The following is a 19,027-nucleotide window of genomic DNA, read 5'->3' as shown; positions in this document are numbered from 1 at the left end:
CCTAAAACTTGGATAGGCGACTTTTGTCAGGTAGTGTATGTTGAGAACTGTTTATCATTGCACATAAAAGAAACTCTTCAACAAAGTGTTAAGAATGGTAGGAATTATTACTCACAAATCGTCAGTCGCCCCATCTGCATACCTCCCGTACGCCACAAGGCCATAGTTGTCTTTGTTAACAGCTATGACGATTATGACTATGATGAGAGGAATGCCTTTAAAGAAACAAAACAGAATAAGCTCAAACAGACTTCACAGTCTGTACAAAGCAGCCTTCAAAAACAACACCTCAGTCACGACACTTACCCCATCCTGCAAATCCGATCTTCAGCATAAAGCGAGAGATGTAAGTGTTAAACACCTGCACAATGGCCAGGTACATGTGAACGGCCTCTAGTGCCATCCAAGTAAAGGACGCCAGGAGGAAATAATGCAGGAAAAAAGCAGTGGAGATGCAGAGACCCACAGCATCTGGATACAGAGCCAACCAGGCATCCAGCAGGAACACCAGGTTTAACAGCAGCAAGGCGAAACACAGATGAATCAGGATCTTGGATGGGATGTCTTTGCGCAGTTTGCTGCATAGATTAAAAAAATGTATATTGTCTTTTATACATACACTACCATTCAAATGTCATTTCATCACTTCATTTCAGCAAGGATGCATTGATCTAATAGAAAACAGACTTTTAAATGATTATAAAAAATGTATTATTAAATTAATCAAAGTGACACAACAACCTTTTAACATTTATCATCATAAGCAATGTTTCTTGAGCTTCAGATATCAGGATGTTAATGATGATAAAGTTTGAAACTGAAAATGTAGGTTTGCTAATACTGTAAAATGTAATTAAATGTACACTTATGTTTGTATGTATATTTAAATATACATCATACATATATGATACAATAATACATAATATATCATACAATATACTAAAATTCAGGCATTGAATGTTGAACCTGCAAAGCATTTTTCTTACCCAAAGGCCAGATAAGTGAGCAGGGTGACAGACAGGAAAATAGCCGATATGCCACAGCCGATGTATGTAATGTATGTCAGAATAAGGAGATCCAAAGGAGGGATTTCAGTCTTTGAAATGTCCTGTCAACCAAGATTAAACATAACTATAAGAATTAAACATGTCAGGCCCACTGACAAAAAAATTACACCAGCTTCTCTGCAAAAAACTCCAAAAACTAGCAAAAATAAAAGATAGCAACCACTTTTATTCTATTTAAAGCAAATTATGATTATGCGGCAGATTATCCACTGATTATGCTTGGCTTTCTATATACTGTATGTATACAGTATATAATTAGCTTTCCTAGTTCACTCTAATTAACCTAGTTAAGCCAACTATACTAGAATATGCCAGAGACAAAAAATGAGTTGTTATAAAATAGATATAAAAACTATTATGTTAAAGATGTGTTGAAAAAAATCTTCTCTCCATCAAAAAGCATTTGGGATATATTTGAAAAAAGAAAATTTCACAGCAGTGCTAATACTTTCAACTGTTCAAAAGTTTCCTTATATATGGGATTACTGGTGTAGTAAACTTGCTCAGAAGCTCACCTGATACATCATTGCTCTTATAATGTGATTCAACAAAAGAGCTGAAAGCCATGTAAAAAACAGGTGAAATAAAATAGTTGTTTTAGAAAATGCATTTTGAAATGGGTAAAATTAACAATGACTCCATTCGTTCACCTTTCTAGGTAAGGTAAAAATACAATGTAGATGGTGCACAATAATGCATCAACCTATTAGCACTATTCATGAGTAATGTGATTTTGTATGTGTTGCGATACATGCAGGAAGAAGTCGAATAAAACTTAATGGCACTCATCAAATGGCTCCTGAAATGGTCATGAAATATGCAAAAGATAATGGGCCTTATCATACACCCGGCGCAATGTGGCGCAAGGTGCGACGCAATAGTTGTTTCTCAGTTTCAGCTTGGCGCAAGAGTCGTTTTGACATTTTGAACCACGCTGTTTAAATAGCAAATGCATATTTGCGCCCATAAGCGTTCTAGTCTAAAAAAGGAGGCGTGTTGAGGCGGAATGCTGGCGCATTGCTATTTTAAGAAACTATAATAAACTGTTCAATAGACCAGAACAAAGCTGGTCTAAAGTCCAGCGCAGAGCGCGTTAGTTGTGCGCCTCGCTTACATATTGCTTAATACAGACAGGATGTACAGCAATATACAAATATCTTTACATTTGAAAAAGAATTTAAATATTAACGATATATATAGGATATAAATATAAAGGATTAAAATATTACAAAACAGATTATTTTCTAACCTACATAAATATAAAAACCATACTTTCATGCCTTCTTCACATCGGGGGGCTTGTTCAGCTTATTAATAACAATTTGCTTTTGTATAACGTTATTATTATTAGCAATATTATTTATTATATGCATATTTATATTAGTTTTATTAAAAACAAGCTTAGATTTGCCCACCTGTCAGGTTTTAGAGCACTGGTGTCAAACTCAGTTCCAAAAGGGCCGCAGCTCTGCAGTTTAGTTCCAACCCTAATTAAACACACCTGATCAAACTAATTGAGTCCTTCAGGCTTGTTTGAAACCTACAGGTAAGTGTGTTGGAGCAGGGTTGGAACTAAACTGTGCAAGGTTTCGTCCCTCCAGGAATTGAGTTTGACACCCCTGTTTTAGACCATATGGGGCACAGCATGTGTATTTGGATATAACTCAGTTTTTTGAACACACTTCATTATTATTGTTCATTTATTTGTTTGCTGGAAATTAAAACTGAATTTAGAAATAGTTTTTGAAACAAATCTTTGCGCTTAACAAACGAAATTAATTATTTATAGGCTAATTGAAGTCTGTGCGTACAACACGTTTCCTTATACATGAAAGTGAAAGTAAATAATGAGGAGGCTCATCTCTCATTTTCACGCTTTAGATGCTCGGTTTAACTGTTTTCTTATTAGTGAAGTGTTTAGTTTTTCCACTTACAAAGTCTGTTATGTAAATAGCAAATGCACCATGGCGCGACGCAACTGACACTTAAAGGGAATGGGAGATGAGACTCTGATTGGTTTATTCTTAAAACACACCTATAAATCATTAAGAGAATAAGCTCAACCCTTTAAGACCATGTGCCAAGGCGCAAAGCAGATTTTTCCGTCCCTAAATTAGCAAAAGTGGATTCCAACACGCCCTTATTGGTTTTGCGCCCTGCGTTTTGCGCATGGATCATCAAAATAGAGCCCAATGTCTGATCATTTTTGCACAAATGTTGCCATTCACTGAATCCCTAGCTGTAACTCACTAGCAGAATGCCGAAGCTGGTGAGGTGATTGCAAGCACACTTTGTTTCTTCATCACTAACATTGACCACACGACACCCAGAAGGGTTCCAGCCGCCTGAGCCGTCTGTAAACACACAACCAAAAGTTAAAGCAATTAAAACATCTGATTCTGTTCTATTCTGTAAAGAAGACTAGATATATGTTGATGAATATTGATTCAGCAGATTCTGACATTTTCAAAATGCATCAATGTTGTCTTTTGAATCGATACTGAGTTTAGTTTTTAACAACAGATAGCAATTTAGATGGCTGGTTTTTAAAGTCGCCATGAAGCAAAACTTAAGATTGTCCTCTTTTCGCATATTGTGATGTACATCCAATGAGTGAATATTCTGTCTCTGATTGGCTGTTGTCATTTACATCTTTCCTCATTTTGCTATTAGTTTAATTATTTATTTTCAGCTCAGCATTCATATTTGTCATCCTGTCAATAGCAGAACAGCAATTACTTTGAAGGTGGGTTAAAGATAGCAAGGTCCCATCTGATCAAACTTAAATTAACAAAAACTGCAAAAAATAAATGTAGTATATCACTCGTCTACAATAGGTATATTGCATATACTAGTATATACTATTATCGCAATAACAATAACTTATGTATAACGAAATATTGTCCAGCTATATTCAACACATATAAAAACATTAAAATTTCAGAAATTCAGTTGATGGTTTCATGACCCTCGGCTAAGAATTGGTTCAAGAGAGAATAGCGATGGAGAATATCTCTAAAGGAGACACTTAAATACAACTATACCATTTAAGCCAAAGTCCCAGAATACACAGAAAGCTGAATAGTTAGCCTGTGGAGAACAAAAAAAAAGAGTGACCAGTTCATATCAACAACAATAACTACACACTTGAAAAAAAGTAAGAGACCACTTGAAAATTCTCAGTTTCTCCATATTTACTGGAATTTTTAGATTTGGGTTTGAGTAAAATGCAATTTGTTTAATTTTTATTATTACTTTATTTTTATTACTGTATTACAAACTTTAAATAACTTGTTAATTAGATTATATAATACTATATAATATGGACTTCTGTACAGAACCAGTTGGCATAACAAATGTATAATGATTGAAAATCAATGTAAGTCCACCAAATACTGATTTCTTTACTCCGCTGAAGTTAAAACCTATTATACTGAAAATGAATGCAAACATATCTAAAAACATGGCACATTCTTGTTATTCTATACAAAAACAGCTAATTTAGAGTTTTAAATTTGGAGGAAATGCCATCAGTGGTTAAAACAAATGTAAATTGCACCATAGTTGCACTAACCATATTTGTACTTACTGGAATAGGCCCATTGTTTCTCAGGGTTATCAGCACTTCGTTTTGCAGACCAGAGATGCTCAGGTTTCCCACACTACTACCCAGAATCCCGCTGTTCAGTTTACCATCTCCCAGGTTTTTATCCTGCACAGAAATACAACATAGAGAATAAGTTTGGTTAAGCTTTCTGTCCAGCATCACAATACCTAGACGCAATTCAAGGAAACGCTGTTCTGATATGTGAAGAAAAGTTAATATCACGTATAATGTTAAAGATGATATTAGTTATTTGAGCTCTTTGAATGTGGATGAAGAGACCTGGAAGAAGGTGTTCTTCTGGAAGAAGTTGAACTGAACTCTTGAGATGAGCTGCTGTTGTTCGGCTGTGAGGTTTTGAGTGAGGGATGATGGAAGAACGACTGAACCTAGAGGAATAGACCGAACCTGAAGCTCAGATTCTGCAGACCTCTTACTGACGCCGCCTCCAATCTGAGATGACAAACATGAAGTGAGTATATTATAATAACAGTTGACAGTCTACAGTTTTATTATAATTTTTATTATTATAAATATAATATAATATAATATAATATGATATAATATAACATAATATAATATAATAAATATAATATAATATAATATAATATAATATAATATAATATAATATAATATAATATAATATAATATAATATAATATAATTAATATAATATAATATAATTTTTCGCAGTAGCTATTCACTTTTTAATTTAATTTAATTTTATTTTATTAAATATAATATAATATAATATAATATAATATAATATAATATAATATAATATAATATAATATAATATAATATAATATAATATAATATAATATAATAAATTATAATATAATATAATATAATATAATTATTTGCAGTAGCTATTCACTTTTTAATTTAATTTAATTAAAAAAAAAATTTATTTTATTTTATTTTATTTATGCATGTCTGAAGGCATGTTTTAATATCTGAATGTGTTTTTTTTGAAAGTTTTATTTTTGTTTTTGTTTTCAATGGTTAGATTCTTATATATTTATTTATATTATTTTATTATATTTATTATATTATTTTTTATTATATTTTTATTTTAATATTACTTATTTTAGCAAACTGTCAATAGCAAATAGTTTTCAACAAAAAAAATAACAACATATATTTCACTATTTTTCATTCGATTTTTGTAGTTAAGATTTAGTAAAAAAAATTTGAAAAGTGCTGTAAAATTAAAAGAAACCCATTCATAGTTTAAAAACTAACATTACAATTATAATCATAAAATGTATTATTATTAAAAGCAAGTTCTATATATTTTTTTTTAATATAAAATATACAAAAATAATGTTGTCTCTCTGTATTCTTCTTTTATTCTACATTTCCATTTTCTAGAGTCCATGCAATTACCTGCAGGTTAGTTGAATCAATTAAGGAGAAGGACGTCTGCTGAAAGTTTGCCCCGTCCACTTTCTTCACACCCAGAGACAGCGACTGTGAAAGCACCGTCTGACTCGGCCCAGAAACTGCCAGTTTCAGACCCACAGTGTCCACAATCCCAATGGCTCTATTAACCAGAAACACTTTATGTACAGTTGAAGTCAAAATTATTAGCTCTATTCTACTCTTTAGCAAATATTTCCCAAATAATGTTTAACAGAGCAAGGAATTTTTCACAGTATTTCCTATAATATTTTTTCGTCTGGAGAAAGTCTTATTTGTTTTATTTCAGCTAAAATGAAAGCAGTTGTTTCTAAACCAATTTAAGGTCAATATTATTAGCCCCCTTAAGCTATTTTCTTTTTGATTGTCTACAGAACAAACCACTGTTATACAATCACTTGCCTAATTACCCTTTAAAGGTTTAAAAGTTTAACCTGTATAGAAGAGTCTTGAAAAATATCAAGTCAAATATTATTTACTGTCATCATGGCTAAGATAAAATAAATCAGTTATCAGAAATGAGTTATTAAAAGTATTATGTTTAGAAATGTGTTGAAAAAAAATCTTCTTTTTAACAGAAATTAGGGAAATAAATATACAGGAGGGCTAATAATTCTGACGTCAACTGTAAATATACTGTCCAGGTCAGCATTATATGACTCAATTCTAGTTATTTGTATGGAGACTTTCTGACCTCTTTGAGAAAGGTGTGATTACGGCTGGAGGGACATCCAGGAGGTTGTTGACGATGTTGACCGAGGTGTTTGCCAGAGCCAGACTGACGGTCGGCCCGGCCAGGAGAGATTCCAGCTGGGATAAAAGCTGATCCACCTGACCCGCGTTTAAAGACGAGGCATTACCACTCAAACTCAACAGCCCATCTGCACCTAATGTCCCTGATGAGTTTATAGACACTGAAATAGGACAAAAAAGGAGAAAGTTTTTTAAAAGCAGTTCATTTCTGACTTTAAAAATGGAAAAATTTGATTAAAATGTATTAGGAATATGTCTGGGTCATATATTGTAGTATTGTTTATATACAGCGCTCAGCATAAATGAGTACACCCATCACAGATCTCACATTAAAATGAATATTTTCTATAGTATGCTTTACAATAATATATTTGTGTATATTGGAGCTTATCTAACAGAAAAACTTCAAAGATGAAAGTCCAAATATTAGCACATTCAAATGAATTTGTTGGGTAAAAAAAAAGAGTATTCCAGAAAATCCTTTGATTGAAACTACCTGCTATCGTTGCACCTGTTACAGTTTGATTGACAGCAGTGACTGTAGTGTTGAAAGAGCTTGTGTTTGTGGTAATGGTGATTGTGAAGACTGGAGGAGCTGTGGTGAAGTTCTGATATTCGGTTAAAGATGAATTACAGCTGCCATTCAAGGGAATGAGTGTACTGTATTTCCCAACACTGAAAACACAGAAAATACAAACATATTGAAAAATCGACAGAAATACACATCAATTTATTTGAAAGTTTTCTGAATATCAGATATCATTAAATATCTGTGGGGTGGATGAATTTTGGTTATAAAAACTGGATATAACAATTATAAAAAACAGACTGCATGGTGACAGATATGATAAGCTGACCTCAAAGTAAAGCACTGAGCTGTACTGACCAGAAATCTGCAAACAAATTCTGTTGGTTTGAGTCTGTGCAGAAGAGTTCAGAGCTGAAGTTTGTACTCAGAGATTGCTGCCATCGAGGATACAGATTCAACGGGTTAAAAGAAGGATCATAGCAGATAGCTGGAAATAAGCATAAGCATGTCATTCGATATATTCAAATAGACATCAAAATTAGAAAACAAAACAACAACAATTCACAACATTTTGAGGTAACTGTTCAAGTTATTCAAACCAGACTAAAAGAGCATCTTTAAACACATTTTATGAGCTCATTAATTCATTTTCCTTCGGCTTTAGTCTCTGACTTATGAATGATCACCACAGCGGGATGAACCGCCAACTATTCCAGAATTTGTTTTAAGCAGCGGATGCACTCCCAATCGCAACCCAGTACTGGGAAACACCCATACACCTTTGCATTTACACATGCACTAATACACTACGCCCAAATTTTATGCAATTCACCTATAGCTCATGTCTTTGGACTGTGGGGGAAACCGAAGCACTCGGAGGAAACCCACGCGAATATGAGGAGAACACGCAGACGGAAACAGCCGAGGCTCAAACCAGCGACCTTCTTGCTGTTAGGCGATCGTGCTACCCACTGCGCCACCACGCCGACCCTACATTATATTATATTATATTATATTATATTATATTATATTATATTATATTATATTATATTATAATATATTATATTATATTATATTACATTATATTATATTATATTATATTATATTATATTATATTATATTATATTATATTATATTATATTATATATTTATTATATTATGTTATATTATGTTATATTATATTATTATATTATATTATATTATGTTATGTTATGTTATGTTATGTTATGTTATGTTATGTTATATTATATTCTATTCTATTCTATTATATTCTATTATATTTTATTATGTTATGTTATGTTATGTTATGTTATGTTATGTTATGTTATGTTATGTTATGTTATGTTATGTTATATTATATTATATTATATTATATTATATTATATTATATTCATCAAAATAATGTTTATAAAGTAATATTTGTATACTGGTCAAGCCGAGACTCGAACCAACAACCTTCTTGCTGTGAGGCGACAGTGCTAACCACTGAGCCACAGTGCCACCTCTTTAATTGGCTATGTGAAATTTTTCAATTAGTTTAATTTTAACACACATTTCTACTCATTTGGATTGGATTTAGAATGTGAAAACAGATATCCTAAACTACTAAACAATAATAATAACTGGTAACAGAAAAAAGTAACAGATCTTTTTTCCAGCTGCAACCCAGTACTGGGAAACATCCATACATTTGCACATAAGAATGTGTAAAACACATTTTAATCTATGAACATTGCATTATTTCTCAATAAATCAGTTGTTTCTTGTTCTCTAATTTTGATTTCCAGTGTAGGCTATCAATATCTATTTTTTGTTGTATGATATACAGCAAACAAATTTATTAAAATAAACTATTGTCATTTTAAGATCATTTTGACACTATAATAGCAGCATAATGCAAGAACACTCTTCCCAAGAACTCTTAGATTAATATCTAATTTAATATTAGTGATTTTAAAAATTTAATAATCAGGCATTGGAATCAGAATGTGAAAACAGATATCCTAAATAAATGTAACAAAAATGTCCAAGATAATAACAACTAGAAAAAAGTAACAGATCTATTTTCAGTCATCAGGCACCCACATGAATATATACAACAGTAATTTATAGTAAATTCTATAGTGTTTTTTTTAACCATACTGAAACTCACACCTCCAATTGAGATAGAGAGGCTGCGCAATCAGCATAAATGTGGTTAGAATTGGTTTTTATGTATGGGTTATATACAGTAAATGGCATCACCAAAAATGATTAAGGACATGTCCATGTGTTGTGCGATAAGTCAATGTATTGATTATTGTGGCAGGCCTACTCCAGTGTATATGGAGAAAACACTTGCCTATTCTTTGCAAAACTCCATCAAAGGTGAAGGTCTTCTGAGATTTAATGATGGTCTCTACAGCCACGCCAATAACACACAGATCCAGCGCTGTGTCTAGTTTAATTATAACTTGACATTCGCCCAAACTGAAATGGAAAAAGCAGTATATTAACAACCCATCAGCTGTAGAGCAGACTTCAATTCTGCTCTGAAACTCAACGTACCGTCCAGATGAATTCTCCGCTCTCAAGTCCTGCAGAAACAGTTAAGAAACAGTTAAGAGAAATCAACCCCAACTGAGAAAAAATCTTTTACTGTCATGATATCTTACCTGAAAATGATTGCGTAAAGTTGTCAGACTATAACAAGCAGATCTACAACGCAAAATTAAAAGAGATGAGTTTTAAAAAACGCAGACGTATCTTTTAATCAACAGTAGCTCATGATTTATGCTTTTGAATTACATTATGGAATGTTGATGTTGTCAAGAGGAAAAAAAATACTTTTACAATGACAATATTTTTATAAGAAAGAATATACAGAATGTATAGAAATAAAATCATTGTAAAATGCACACAATGGGAAAATGCATGTTTAGATTGCTTTCAGTGAACTAACACAACAAAAAGGGTACAACTTACGACGCGCCGCTGCACGTTGAATTACTGAACAATTGAGAAACCTGTAGAAAAAAGCACAATGCAATTCTTTATCTCTATCCTGTACCTTTAAAAAAGCACTGAATGATCTGTCTGCAGTGAGACATGACACTTACAGATTGGCATCCAGTGTTTTCTGAAGAAGTTGAATGACCAAGGCTAAAACTGTAATAGTAGAAATCTAAAAGAGAGGAAGAAGAGTAAATATAATGCAAAAATCAAACGCATTTAAAGATATTATTTTGTGCTTTAACAGCAGATTCCATCCACGATGCGCTTGTCTTACCTGAATTACTGCAGTGTGAAGAACAGTTACACCCTGGTGTTGCTTTAAGGGAAAACAACAGAAGACATAATAAACGGCACACCCGTCATAAACATATAGTTTTTCAAGAGCATAAATTAAAGGTCTTTAATGTTTGCTACATTTCTCATGAGCCTTTTTTTTAATCGGATGTACATTTTTTAAGAAAAAGTGAGTTATATTTACATAGCAAAATTTAGAAATTAGCAATTTCTACGGTGTCATCATGGATAGTTACTATAGCAGGGGTGTCAAACACAATTCCTGGAGGGCCGAAGCCCTGCACAGTTTAGTTCCAACCCTGCTCCAACACACTTACCTGTAGGTTTCAAACAAGCCTGAAGGACTCAATTAGTTTGATCAGGTGTGTTTAATTAGGGTTGGAACTAAACTGTGCAGAGCTGCGGCGCTTTTGGAACTGAGTTTGACACCTGTGTACTACAGGATGTTTCCACCCAGCAGGCACACAACGTTTATTCATTTTCTTTTTGGCTTTATTTAAGCCACGTCTTCACCTAGAGACACAGTATTACCGAGGTGGTCTTACAGCCTAGTAGGTCTGAGCCCACTGTAAATGCCCACGTTCCCTTGTATTGTTTGGTTTTGTAAACGCAATGCTAAAAAAATTTATTCCATTTTTTTTTTTTTAATTGCAGTTCTTTTTTGCTTGCAAAATTTCATTTTTATTTCTCAAAAATGTATTTTCGCTTTGCGATTTTTGGAGATTTGCATTTATTTATTATTTTTTGTTCAATACATACCTAGACTCCATATGAAACACCCATACACTCATATTCACATTCATAAACTACAGACAATTTAGTTTACCCAATTCACCTATGCTGCATGTCTTTGGACTGTGGGGGAAACCGGAGCACCCGGAGGAAACCTATACAAACACGGGGAGAACATGCAAACTCCACAGTGAAATGACAACTGACCCAGCCGAGGCTCGAACCAGCAAACTTCTACCCACTGTGCCACTATGCCGCTCGGCACACATTGTTATAAGACGCTAATATTAGGTTAGATTTAGGTTGTGATGTTGGGTGATCAAAATTCAATGTCAAGCCACCTTCTAAGGACAACGTTATTTTGATGTCCAATAATAACGTCAAATGACATTGATATTTGGTTGGTTTTAGGTTGTGTTAGAAAGTGACCAAAATCCAACGTCTTAACCCAATATTGTCTTCAAATACTGACATTTACTCGTCAGGTATGGCAATCAAAATCCAACATCTGATAGACGTCATAGTGGTATCGTCCACACAACTTCAACCTGTCACATCATTAGAGGTTGATATTTGGTTGTTTTTAAGTTACATGGGGAATTGAGCAAAATCGAACGTCTGTCTGACATTGGACACTGGGTTCTGATGTCAACCCGATTTTCATTTCCACCCAAATGCAATATCCCCACGACATTGAGGTACACCGTCAATCTGACGTCATGTTGATGACCTGTGCTTGCTGGGCAGGCAGGAAACACGATAGGGTGTTATAGGTGGTTGTTAGGGTGTTTCCTAGTTGATTGCTGGTGTAGTGTTGCTAGATGGTTGCAAAAGTGTCTGCTTCTTTAAATGTGTTAATTCACTTGTTTTATAAAGTCCTTTACTCTGAGATTTGTCAAAATGTGTCCCTATTCACAATCAAAGGGAATTTGTTGAAGTTGTGTCTAAAGCTTTATCTCCAAGTATGATGAATGACAAACGTGACAAGCACAGCTAATGCTAAAAGAAGCCTTACCTGGAATAACAGTGCAGTTCTCCTTAACACCAACTGGGAAAATCACATTTGTACTGTTTCCACTATGATAGAAAAACAAGAAATTCACACAATGATAGTTTTATTTAAACATATTAAAGTGATGTACTCTGTACTTTATTTTAAACATGATACTTCATGTTTTTAGTCTAAACCTACCATGAGATGTTCTGTGGTTGTGTGCTGCATACATCAATATTGAGAGTCTGATCACATTTATCATATTGTCCAGCGAAGATCTGAGTTAAATCATCTGCACACACACCTGAAACACCAACAACAGATCACATATTGTCACATATTCTAGCAAGAGTGATATTAAACTAGTACAATGTATTACCATTAATGTACAAAGTAGCCTAAATATATTTATTTTTCTAACATTCATTACAACTTTGTTAATGATTTATTCATAAAACTCATTAATTAATTATCATTATAAATTATTATTATTATTATTATGACAACCGAAAGACAATTTTAGTAGTATTTCACTAACCCACTCTTTCTATTTGTCCCTCCACACTGATTTCGATGTCAGCCGAGTTCATCATCATCACAGTGTCTCTAATGCAGCAAACATTGGCAGGTGCTGCCAGCTTCAGAAGAACGTAGCATTGTGAATTACTTAAAAAAAAAAAAAAACACTATTTGAGCAAACCTTTTAGCAGTACACCAATTTCATCTATTGCTTATGTATGTTTGAGCTGGATAAGAGTAGCAGTCGATACTGACTTCATAATGTTTGAATCACATGTGATCTCCAAGGCCTGATGAGGAAAAATAAAAGCACATTTAGTTGATGTTTATTATATGATTTATGATGAAATACTAAGTAATGCAAATGCAAATAACTGATTCTGCACTTACTTCAAACAGGCCAGGATATGTTGTTACTGGACTGCTGAACAGATAGAATGCAAGGTAAAAAAAAAAAAAAAGTTAACGCATTTAACATCTGCCACTGAAAGTCATTGATGCATACAGTTGAAGAGAGCAAACAAATTACGTATTGTATAAATATAATGTTTGAGAGAATGTTTACATCTCTATTAATCCATGATAAAAAAACTAATGTAGTGTACTGTACCTTGTATTATTTGAGATTAAGCTACTAGATTTCGCAGAAACACTCTCAGGTGTGGAAACTGCACATGTGTCTAGCTTCGTTTTGAAAAAATTCTCAACCTGAAAAACACATTGAAGAAATTGAAACACATTGAAAATTGACAGAAATTCGTAAAGTTTGTCATACGTTTTATATCCTTTAAATATTAACCTATATTTCAGCTTATTTCCTTTATGTTTATACATAATATTAAAATAAAATAAACTTTATTAATATGTTGCAATACTTTTTAAAACCTGCAAGCAAGACTTTAAAACAGGAAACGTGCAACATACTAGCATCATGTTGAAACATGCTAGCAACATGCTAAAATACTACCAATATAACAGCATATATCCTTCAAATATTAGCTCTTCTAATTAAAATCACATCATTATAACAGTAAATAAAGTTACATTTTATGTTGAAATACTGTTTAAAACAGTTTAATGTGTTAAAATGTGCTAGCCAACACTTTAAAGTTTTAAGTCAGCACTCACATAAATACACATAATTTTTAAATGTGCAATAAGGGTACCTATATATAGATCCATTTTGATCCATGTCAAAAGAATACATAAAAGCTCTGAAACATTAGCTTTTTTTCACTGTCTGTGTTTTTGTACATAAGTTTTATGTTGAAATACTGTTTGAAACGGTACAATGTGTTTATGTTTAAAATTTTAGCAACACTTTTAAACAAGAAACATGCAAGCAACATATTGAAACATACTACAGTAGCAACATGCTAAAATGCTAGCAATATGTTGAACAGGCTAGTAACATCCTGACAATTTGATAAAACATACTAACACTGGAATATAAACAACATATACTATGATGTTAACAATGTGCCAAGACATGCTAGCAACCTGCTAAATTTGTAAAAAAAAATGTTATAAAATGTACATATAAAGGATACAGAAAATAATGTCAAATAAACAATAATTTAATTAAAATAAAACAACAATAAAGCTAAATTAATGCCATAAAATTTAAATAAATGAATAAAATAAGATTGTTAATGTCACTTTTTCTAAGTGAGTTTCATTTCTAAACTCACCTGACTGCTGATATTTAATTGAGATATTCCTGTCACGGTAACAGATGTGGTCATCCAGTAAAATGCTAAAAATCCCAAAAGACTCAGTTAATACACATTAGATTGCTTTTATTTAAGAAAAAAAGCCATTAAGTCTGCAAAAGTTGCGATAATTACCTTTCAAGCAGCTTTGAGAAAAGTCACAAGGTTTGGGTGCTGTAACTAGAGAAAAAATCAGTGAATATTTGACTTTTTCTTTTAGTGGCTAATTTGTATGAATTTGTACGATCTCATTCAAACATTTAAAGCATGCGTGAATTGAAAGTTGTTGAAATTTCAATATGCTGATGTATCATTCATTCATTCATTCGTTTTTTTTGTTTTTTTGTTTTTTTTTACGCAGCGGCTACCCTTCCAGCTGCAACCCATCACTGGTAAACATCCATCATTCACACTATGGACAATTTAGCTAAGCCAATTCACCTATACCACATGTCTTTGGACTGTGAGGAAAACCAGAGCACCCGGAGAAAATCCACGCAAACGAAGAAATAACATGCAAACAAAGAAACACCAACTGACCCAGCTGAGGCTCGAACCGAGGCGATTGTGCTATCCACAGCGCTTTCGTGCAGCCCCACAATGAAGTACTTCCAACTGAAATTGAATATTGAGTAGGGGGCGGGACTTTCTTTTTTTAACAATCATTTTTTCTGGAGTTTCACTTTTTAATTGATAGGACAGAGAGTGTTGACAGGAAAGCGTGGAGATCAGAGAGAGGGGATGGATTGGCATGGGACCTCGAGGTGGGAATCAAACTCATATCACCAGAGTGCATGTGTTGACGCACTAACCACTAGACCATTGACGGGACGGGCTTTCTTTTTGCAAAATACTGCCCCTCCCAAAAAAGGCAATCTCTTCGTCATTAGCATAAACTGCCCTGAGTGAGAAGCAGCCACCCTCCATTAGCATTTTGAATCTTCCGCTACAGTGACACATAGGTGTTTTGTAGCTCCGCCCTCCTTAGAAAAGAGCCCAATCTCATTTGAATTTAAAGCGACAGTCACCAAAACGGCACAATTTGGATCAATGCCTAAAAGAGGCAGTTTCAATAAGTTATAAAACATTATTTGTGTGGTATTTTGAGTTTAAACTTCACCTAAACACTCCAGGGACATCAGACTTATTTTTTTCATGTTGTAAAGCGGTGCATAACAGGCTCCCTTTAAGTACAATTTGCTCATTCCCCAGTTTGGTTTAGGGCATACCTGTCAACCCTCTTGTTTTTCCCGGGATTCTCCCTTATTTTACTTTTCTATCCCGCTATCATCTCGTAAAGGCATTTTCAGTCTTTCTCTAAACAACTGAGCCTCTCTATACCCAACCCATACCGCCGAAACACCAGGGGTCTCCCCTTACTCTAAAACGTGAGTTTTCTGTGCTTTCGCTTTGTTTAGGAATGAAAACACTTATAAATAAATATTAAAAATGGCGCGATTCCATTTCCTTTTGATTACAGGTGCTGTCGCCTATCCTATACAATCCTCAAAACAGTCATATAATGGTGCATGACTGTCAGCTGACGCCCTCCATAGTGATAAACAGAGGCTGTTTGCTTTTTGAAGCGGAGAGAAAGTCTGGGTTTTGGGTGCGTGTTCAAACAGACATACACACATAATTAATAATAATAACATATAAGGATGTCGATCTTGGTAGGTTTTTTTTTCAAACACAGCTAATTTCGTCTTAAATGAGCAAAAAAAGTAATGAAAGCAGTCGAATGCTTTCATTAAAACGTTAGATGTGTGCATTTTTAAAATGACACCTCTTATTTAATGTAAGGGGGTCCCTTATCATGGTGGGCATATCCCTTATTTTCACATCCCAATGTTGACAGGTATGTTTAGGGATGGGGTTTGAGGACATGCCTCTGTTTAAAAATTGTACGTTATAGGCATGAAATCATACAAATCCATACAAATTATCCACTTTTCTTACAATATGTCATATAGTTACGTTTCCTTGTGAGATTGCTGGAATATTCGATGAAGTATGTCAAACTGTCATATGCATTTCTTCAGGCAGTATTTCTTACCAGGTGTGTTTGATGTTTGGTTAGCAGTCGTTGCATCAGTTGTATAGACAGTGGACGAAATGTTTGTCTGAAAATGTTATCGTTATTAATATGGTGACTGACAACATAGTGCAGCATTAAGCTTTTATATTAATAACAGTGCATTTAGTGGACTTACTGTTGCTGTAAATGCTGTGACGTTAGTGGTTGTATAGACAGTGGATGAAATGTTGGGCTGAAGATGATATTATTATTACTAATATGGTGACTGATAACATACTAGCATCAAACATTTGTATTAATAACAGTGCATTTAGTGGACTTACTGTTGCTGTAAATGCTGTGACGTTAGTAGTTGTGTAGACAGTGGACGACATGTTAGGCTGAAGATGAATGTTATCATTAATATGGCGACTGATATTAACAGTAGTATTAAGCTTTTGTATTAATAATAGTGTGTTAAGTGTACTTACTGTTGCAGTAAATTCTGTGAAGTTAGTAGTTGTATAGACAGTGGATGAAATGTTGGGCTGAAGATGATATTATTATTAATTTAGTGACTGATAACATACAACATTAAGTTTTTGTGGTAAAAATTATAGTACTTACTGTTGCTGTTAATGTTGTGGCGTTAGTGGTTGTTTCTGGAAAAGTTGTGTTTTCAGTGAACATGGAGACTGTGGATGTTCCAGGTGAAGTTGTGTTGACGGTGGATGTGGAGATTGTGGTTGTTTCAGGAGAACTTGTGTTTTTGGTGACACTGGATATTGTGGTTGCTTCTGTAAACGTTGTGAATCTGGAAGTTGTGGTTGTTTCATGAGAAGTTGTGATTCCAGTGAGTTTGGATATTGTGCTTGTTTCCGGAGAAGTTGTGTATCCAGACGATGAGAATGGTGATGTTCCTGTGTTTCGAGTTTGTGGTGGTGTTGTGAGTGTCGTTTCAGGATTAGTTGTGCTCATGTTAGGAGGTGTAGATGTGGTTTCAGTCAATGGCATCTTAGTTGGTGTTGTTGGTGTTGTTGCTGCTGACACTACGGATGAGCGGTTCATTGATGCAGCCACTGTTGTTAAAGTTGGCGGAGGAGACGATTGCTTTGGTGTTGGAGGTCCTGTCTGTGCTGTGATGCCTGAATACAAATACAGAAAAAAATCTGTAATCCCATCAAGTGTATTGTATTGACATTATAACATGAACATTTGCAACATTTGTTCCATATCCGATGTTTAACAGAGAGGTTTTCTCCACACATATTAAACATAATGGTTTTAATAACTGTTTTTTTGTTTTGTTTGTTTTTTGCCTTTACTATGATGACAGCACAAAATATTTTACTGGTTATTTTGCAAGATAATAGTTTTTGTCAAACTGCAGAAATATGTAAAATATCAATATGTTGAACAGTTAGAAAACTGCTAACACAACTTTCATGCAAGTAAAACAATGTGTTAAAACATGCTATCAACATGTCATGTTCCTTTAGCAACTTCCTGACACAGAAATTGTAACAATGTCTTAAAACATGCTTAAGCAAGCGACATGCAAGCAACATATTTACAAAATAAAATATTAGAATTATGTTCAACATGCGAGCAACATGAAAACCAATATAGGCTTATTCTGAAAATGTAGCCCTGTATACACTTCTGGAGGTTGTAAATTGTGTAGCATATGGCTAAATTTTGTTTTTAAAACGAACGCTACCAAGCTGTATGATGTCATACCTTTTCGTTCTTACCAGCTGACCGCTTACCTATGTATGAACGACTTTCCTGCTGTTACCAGTTCGGAGCTTTTGAAAACACTATTGGTTCTGTTTAGGGTAGGAGGAGGGTGGGTCAGTCGATCGGTCAGTCAGTCGGTCAGTCAGTCTAACAGTCAGTTTGGCTGTTATAAGCGCCCTCTGGTAGATTTACGCAAGAACAGCAGGTGTAAATGGCACTCGCGAGAGAAAATTGAGATCTGAAAAAGCGTACACAGCGGCTTCTGGTGGATTCACGAAAACAAAAACTGCAAAAAACATAGCTTCTGGGACGTATTTAGTGCTCTCCAGTAATGTATAAAGCGGTGTGTTTTCAGAATGAGCCTAGGTTGTTGAAAACCATGTTAAAACATGCTTCTAACATGTTGAAAAATGTGCTAGCAAAATGGTGAAAATAACTATACAACATGTAATTACTAAATGTAATATTAAGGAAAGTAAATTTACTGTAAATGTTACTAATGTTAAAACATGCTAACAAAATTCTAAAAACCTAGAATTATGTTAAACATGTAAATAGGTAAGGTAGGCAAGGTAGGGATTTTACAAAGTATTAGCATGCTCAAAGTCAGTGACATCCTAACAACATGTTGAAAACATGTTAACAACGTGC

General features: G+C 33.9%; 1 protein-coding gene across 2 annotated transcripts in view; it reads right to left on the bottom strand.

The window, feature by feature from the left end:
- The window catches only part of LOC101883602 (uncharacterized), a 34,712-nt gene that overhangs the window by 8,612 nt on the left and 7,073 nt on the right, over positions 1-19,027 (bottom strand). Inside the window, exons 3-32 of one of the 2 annotated variants that reach the window (XM_005172736.6) lie at positions 17,264-17,781; positions 17,128-17,184; positions 16,981-17,037; positions 16,833-16,889; positions 16,676-16,742; positions 14,755-14,799; positions 14,599-14,663; positions 13,518-13,615; positions 13,298-13,331; positions 13,163-13,197; positions 12,927-13,054; positions 12,587-12,692; positions 12,410-12,471; positions 10,643-10,684; positions 10,473-10,537; positions 10,339-10,379; positions 10,029-10,071; positions 9,922-9,950; positions 9,716-9,843; positions 7,732-7,861; positions 7,342-7,520; positions 6,787-7,006; positions 6,060-6,216; positions 4,954-5,124; positions 4,657-4,779; positions 4,112-4,157; positions 3,318-3,421; positions 987-1,108; positions 307-578; positions 116-215 (exon numbers count right to left, since the gene is read on the bottom strand). In XM_005172736.6, coding sequence (XP_005172793.1) covers positions 116-215; positions 307-578; positions 987-1,108; positions 3,318-3,421; positions 4,112-4,157; positions 4,657-4,779; positions 4,954-5,124; positions 6,060-6,216; positions 6,787-7,006; positions 7,342-7,520; positions 7,732-7,861; positions 9,716-9,843; positions 9,922-9,950; positions 10,029-10,071; positions 10,339-10,379; positions 10,473-10,537; positions 10,643-10,684; positions 12,410-12,471; positions 12,587-12,692; positions 12,927-13,054; positions 13,163-13,197; positions 13,298-13,331; positions 13,518-13,615; positions 14,599-14,663; positions 14,755-14,799; positions 16,676-16,742; positions 16,833-16,889; positions 16,981-17,037; positions 17,128-17,184; positions 17,264-17,781 — 3,301 coding nt within the window. The remainder of the gene's footprint in view (positions 1-115; positions 216-306; positions 579-986; positions 1,109-3,317; positions 3,422-4,111; positions 4,158-4,656; positions 4,780-4,953; positions 5,125-6,059; positions 6,217-6,786; positions 7,007-7,341; positions 7,521-7,731; positions 7,862-9,715; positions 9,844-9,921; positions 9,951-10,028; positions 10,072-10,338; positions 10,380-10,472; positions 10,538-10,642; positions 10,685-12,409; positions 12,472-12,586; positions 12,693-12,926; positions 13,055-13,162; positions 13,198-13,297; positions 13,332-13,517; positions 13,616-14,598; positions 14,664-14,754; positions 14,800-16,675; positions 16,743-16,832; positions 16,890-16,980; positions 17,038-17,127; positions 17,185-17,263; positions 17,782-19,027) is intronic. The other variant, XM_009305521.5, reaches the window with a different exon arrangement.

This window comes from Danio rerio, chromosome 10 (genome assembly GCF_049306965.1).
Source record: "Danio rerio strain Tuebingen ecotype United States chromosome 10, GRCz12tu, whole genome shotgun sequence".
NCBI classification, from domain to species: domain Eukaryota; kingdom Metazoa; phylum Chordata; class Actinopteri; order Cypriniformes; family Danionidae; genus Danio; species Danio rerio.
Note: the sequence above shows the minus strand (reverse complement) of the source record. Positions and strands in the feature narration are given on the sequence as shown.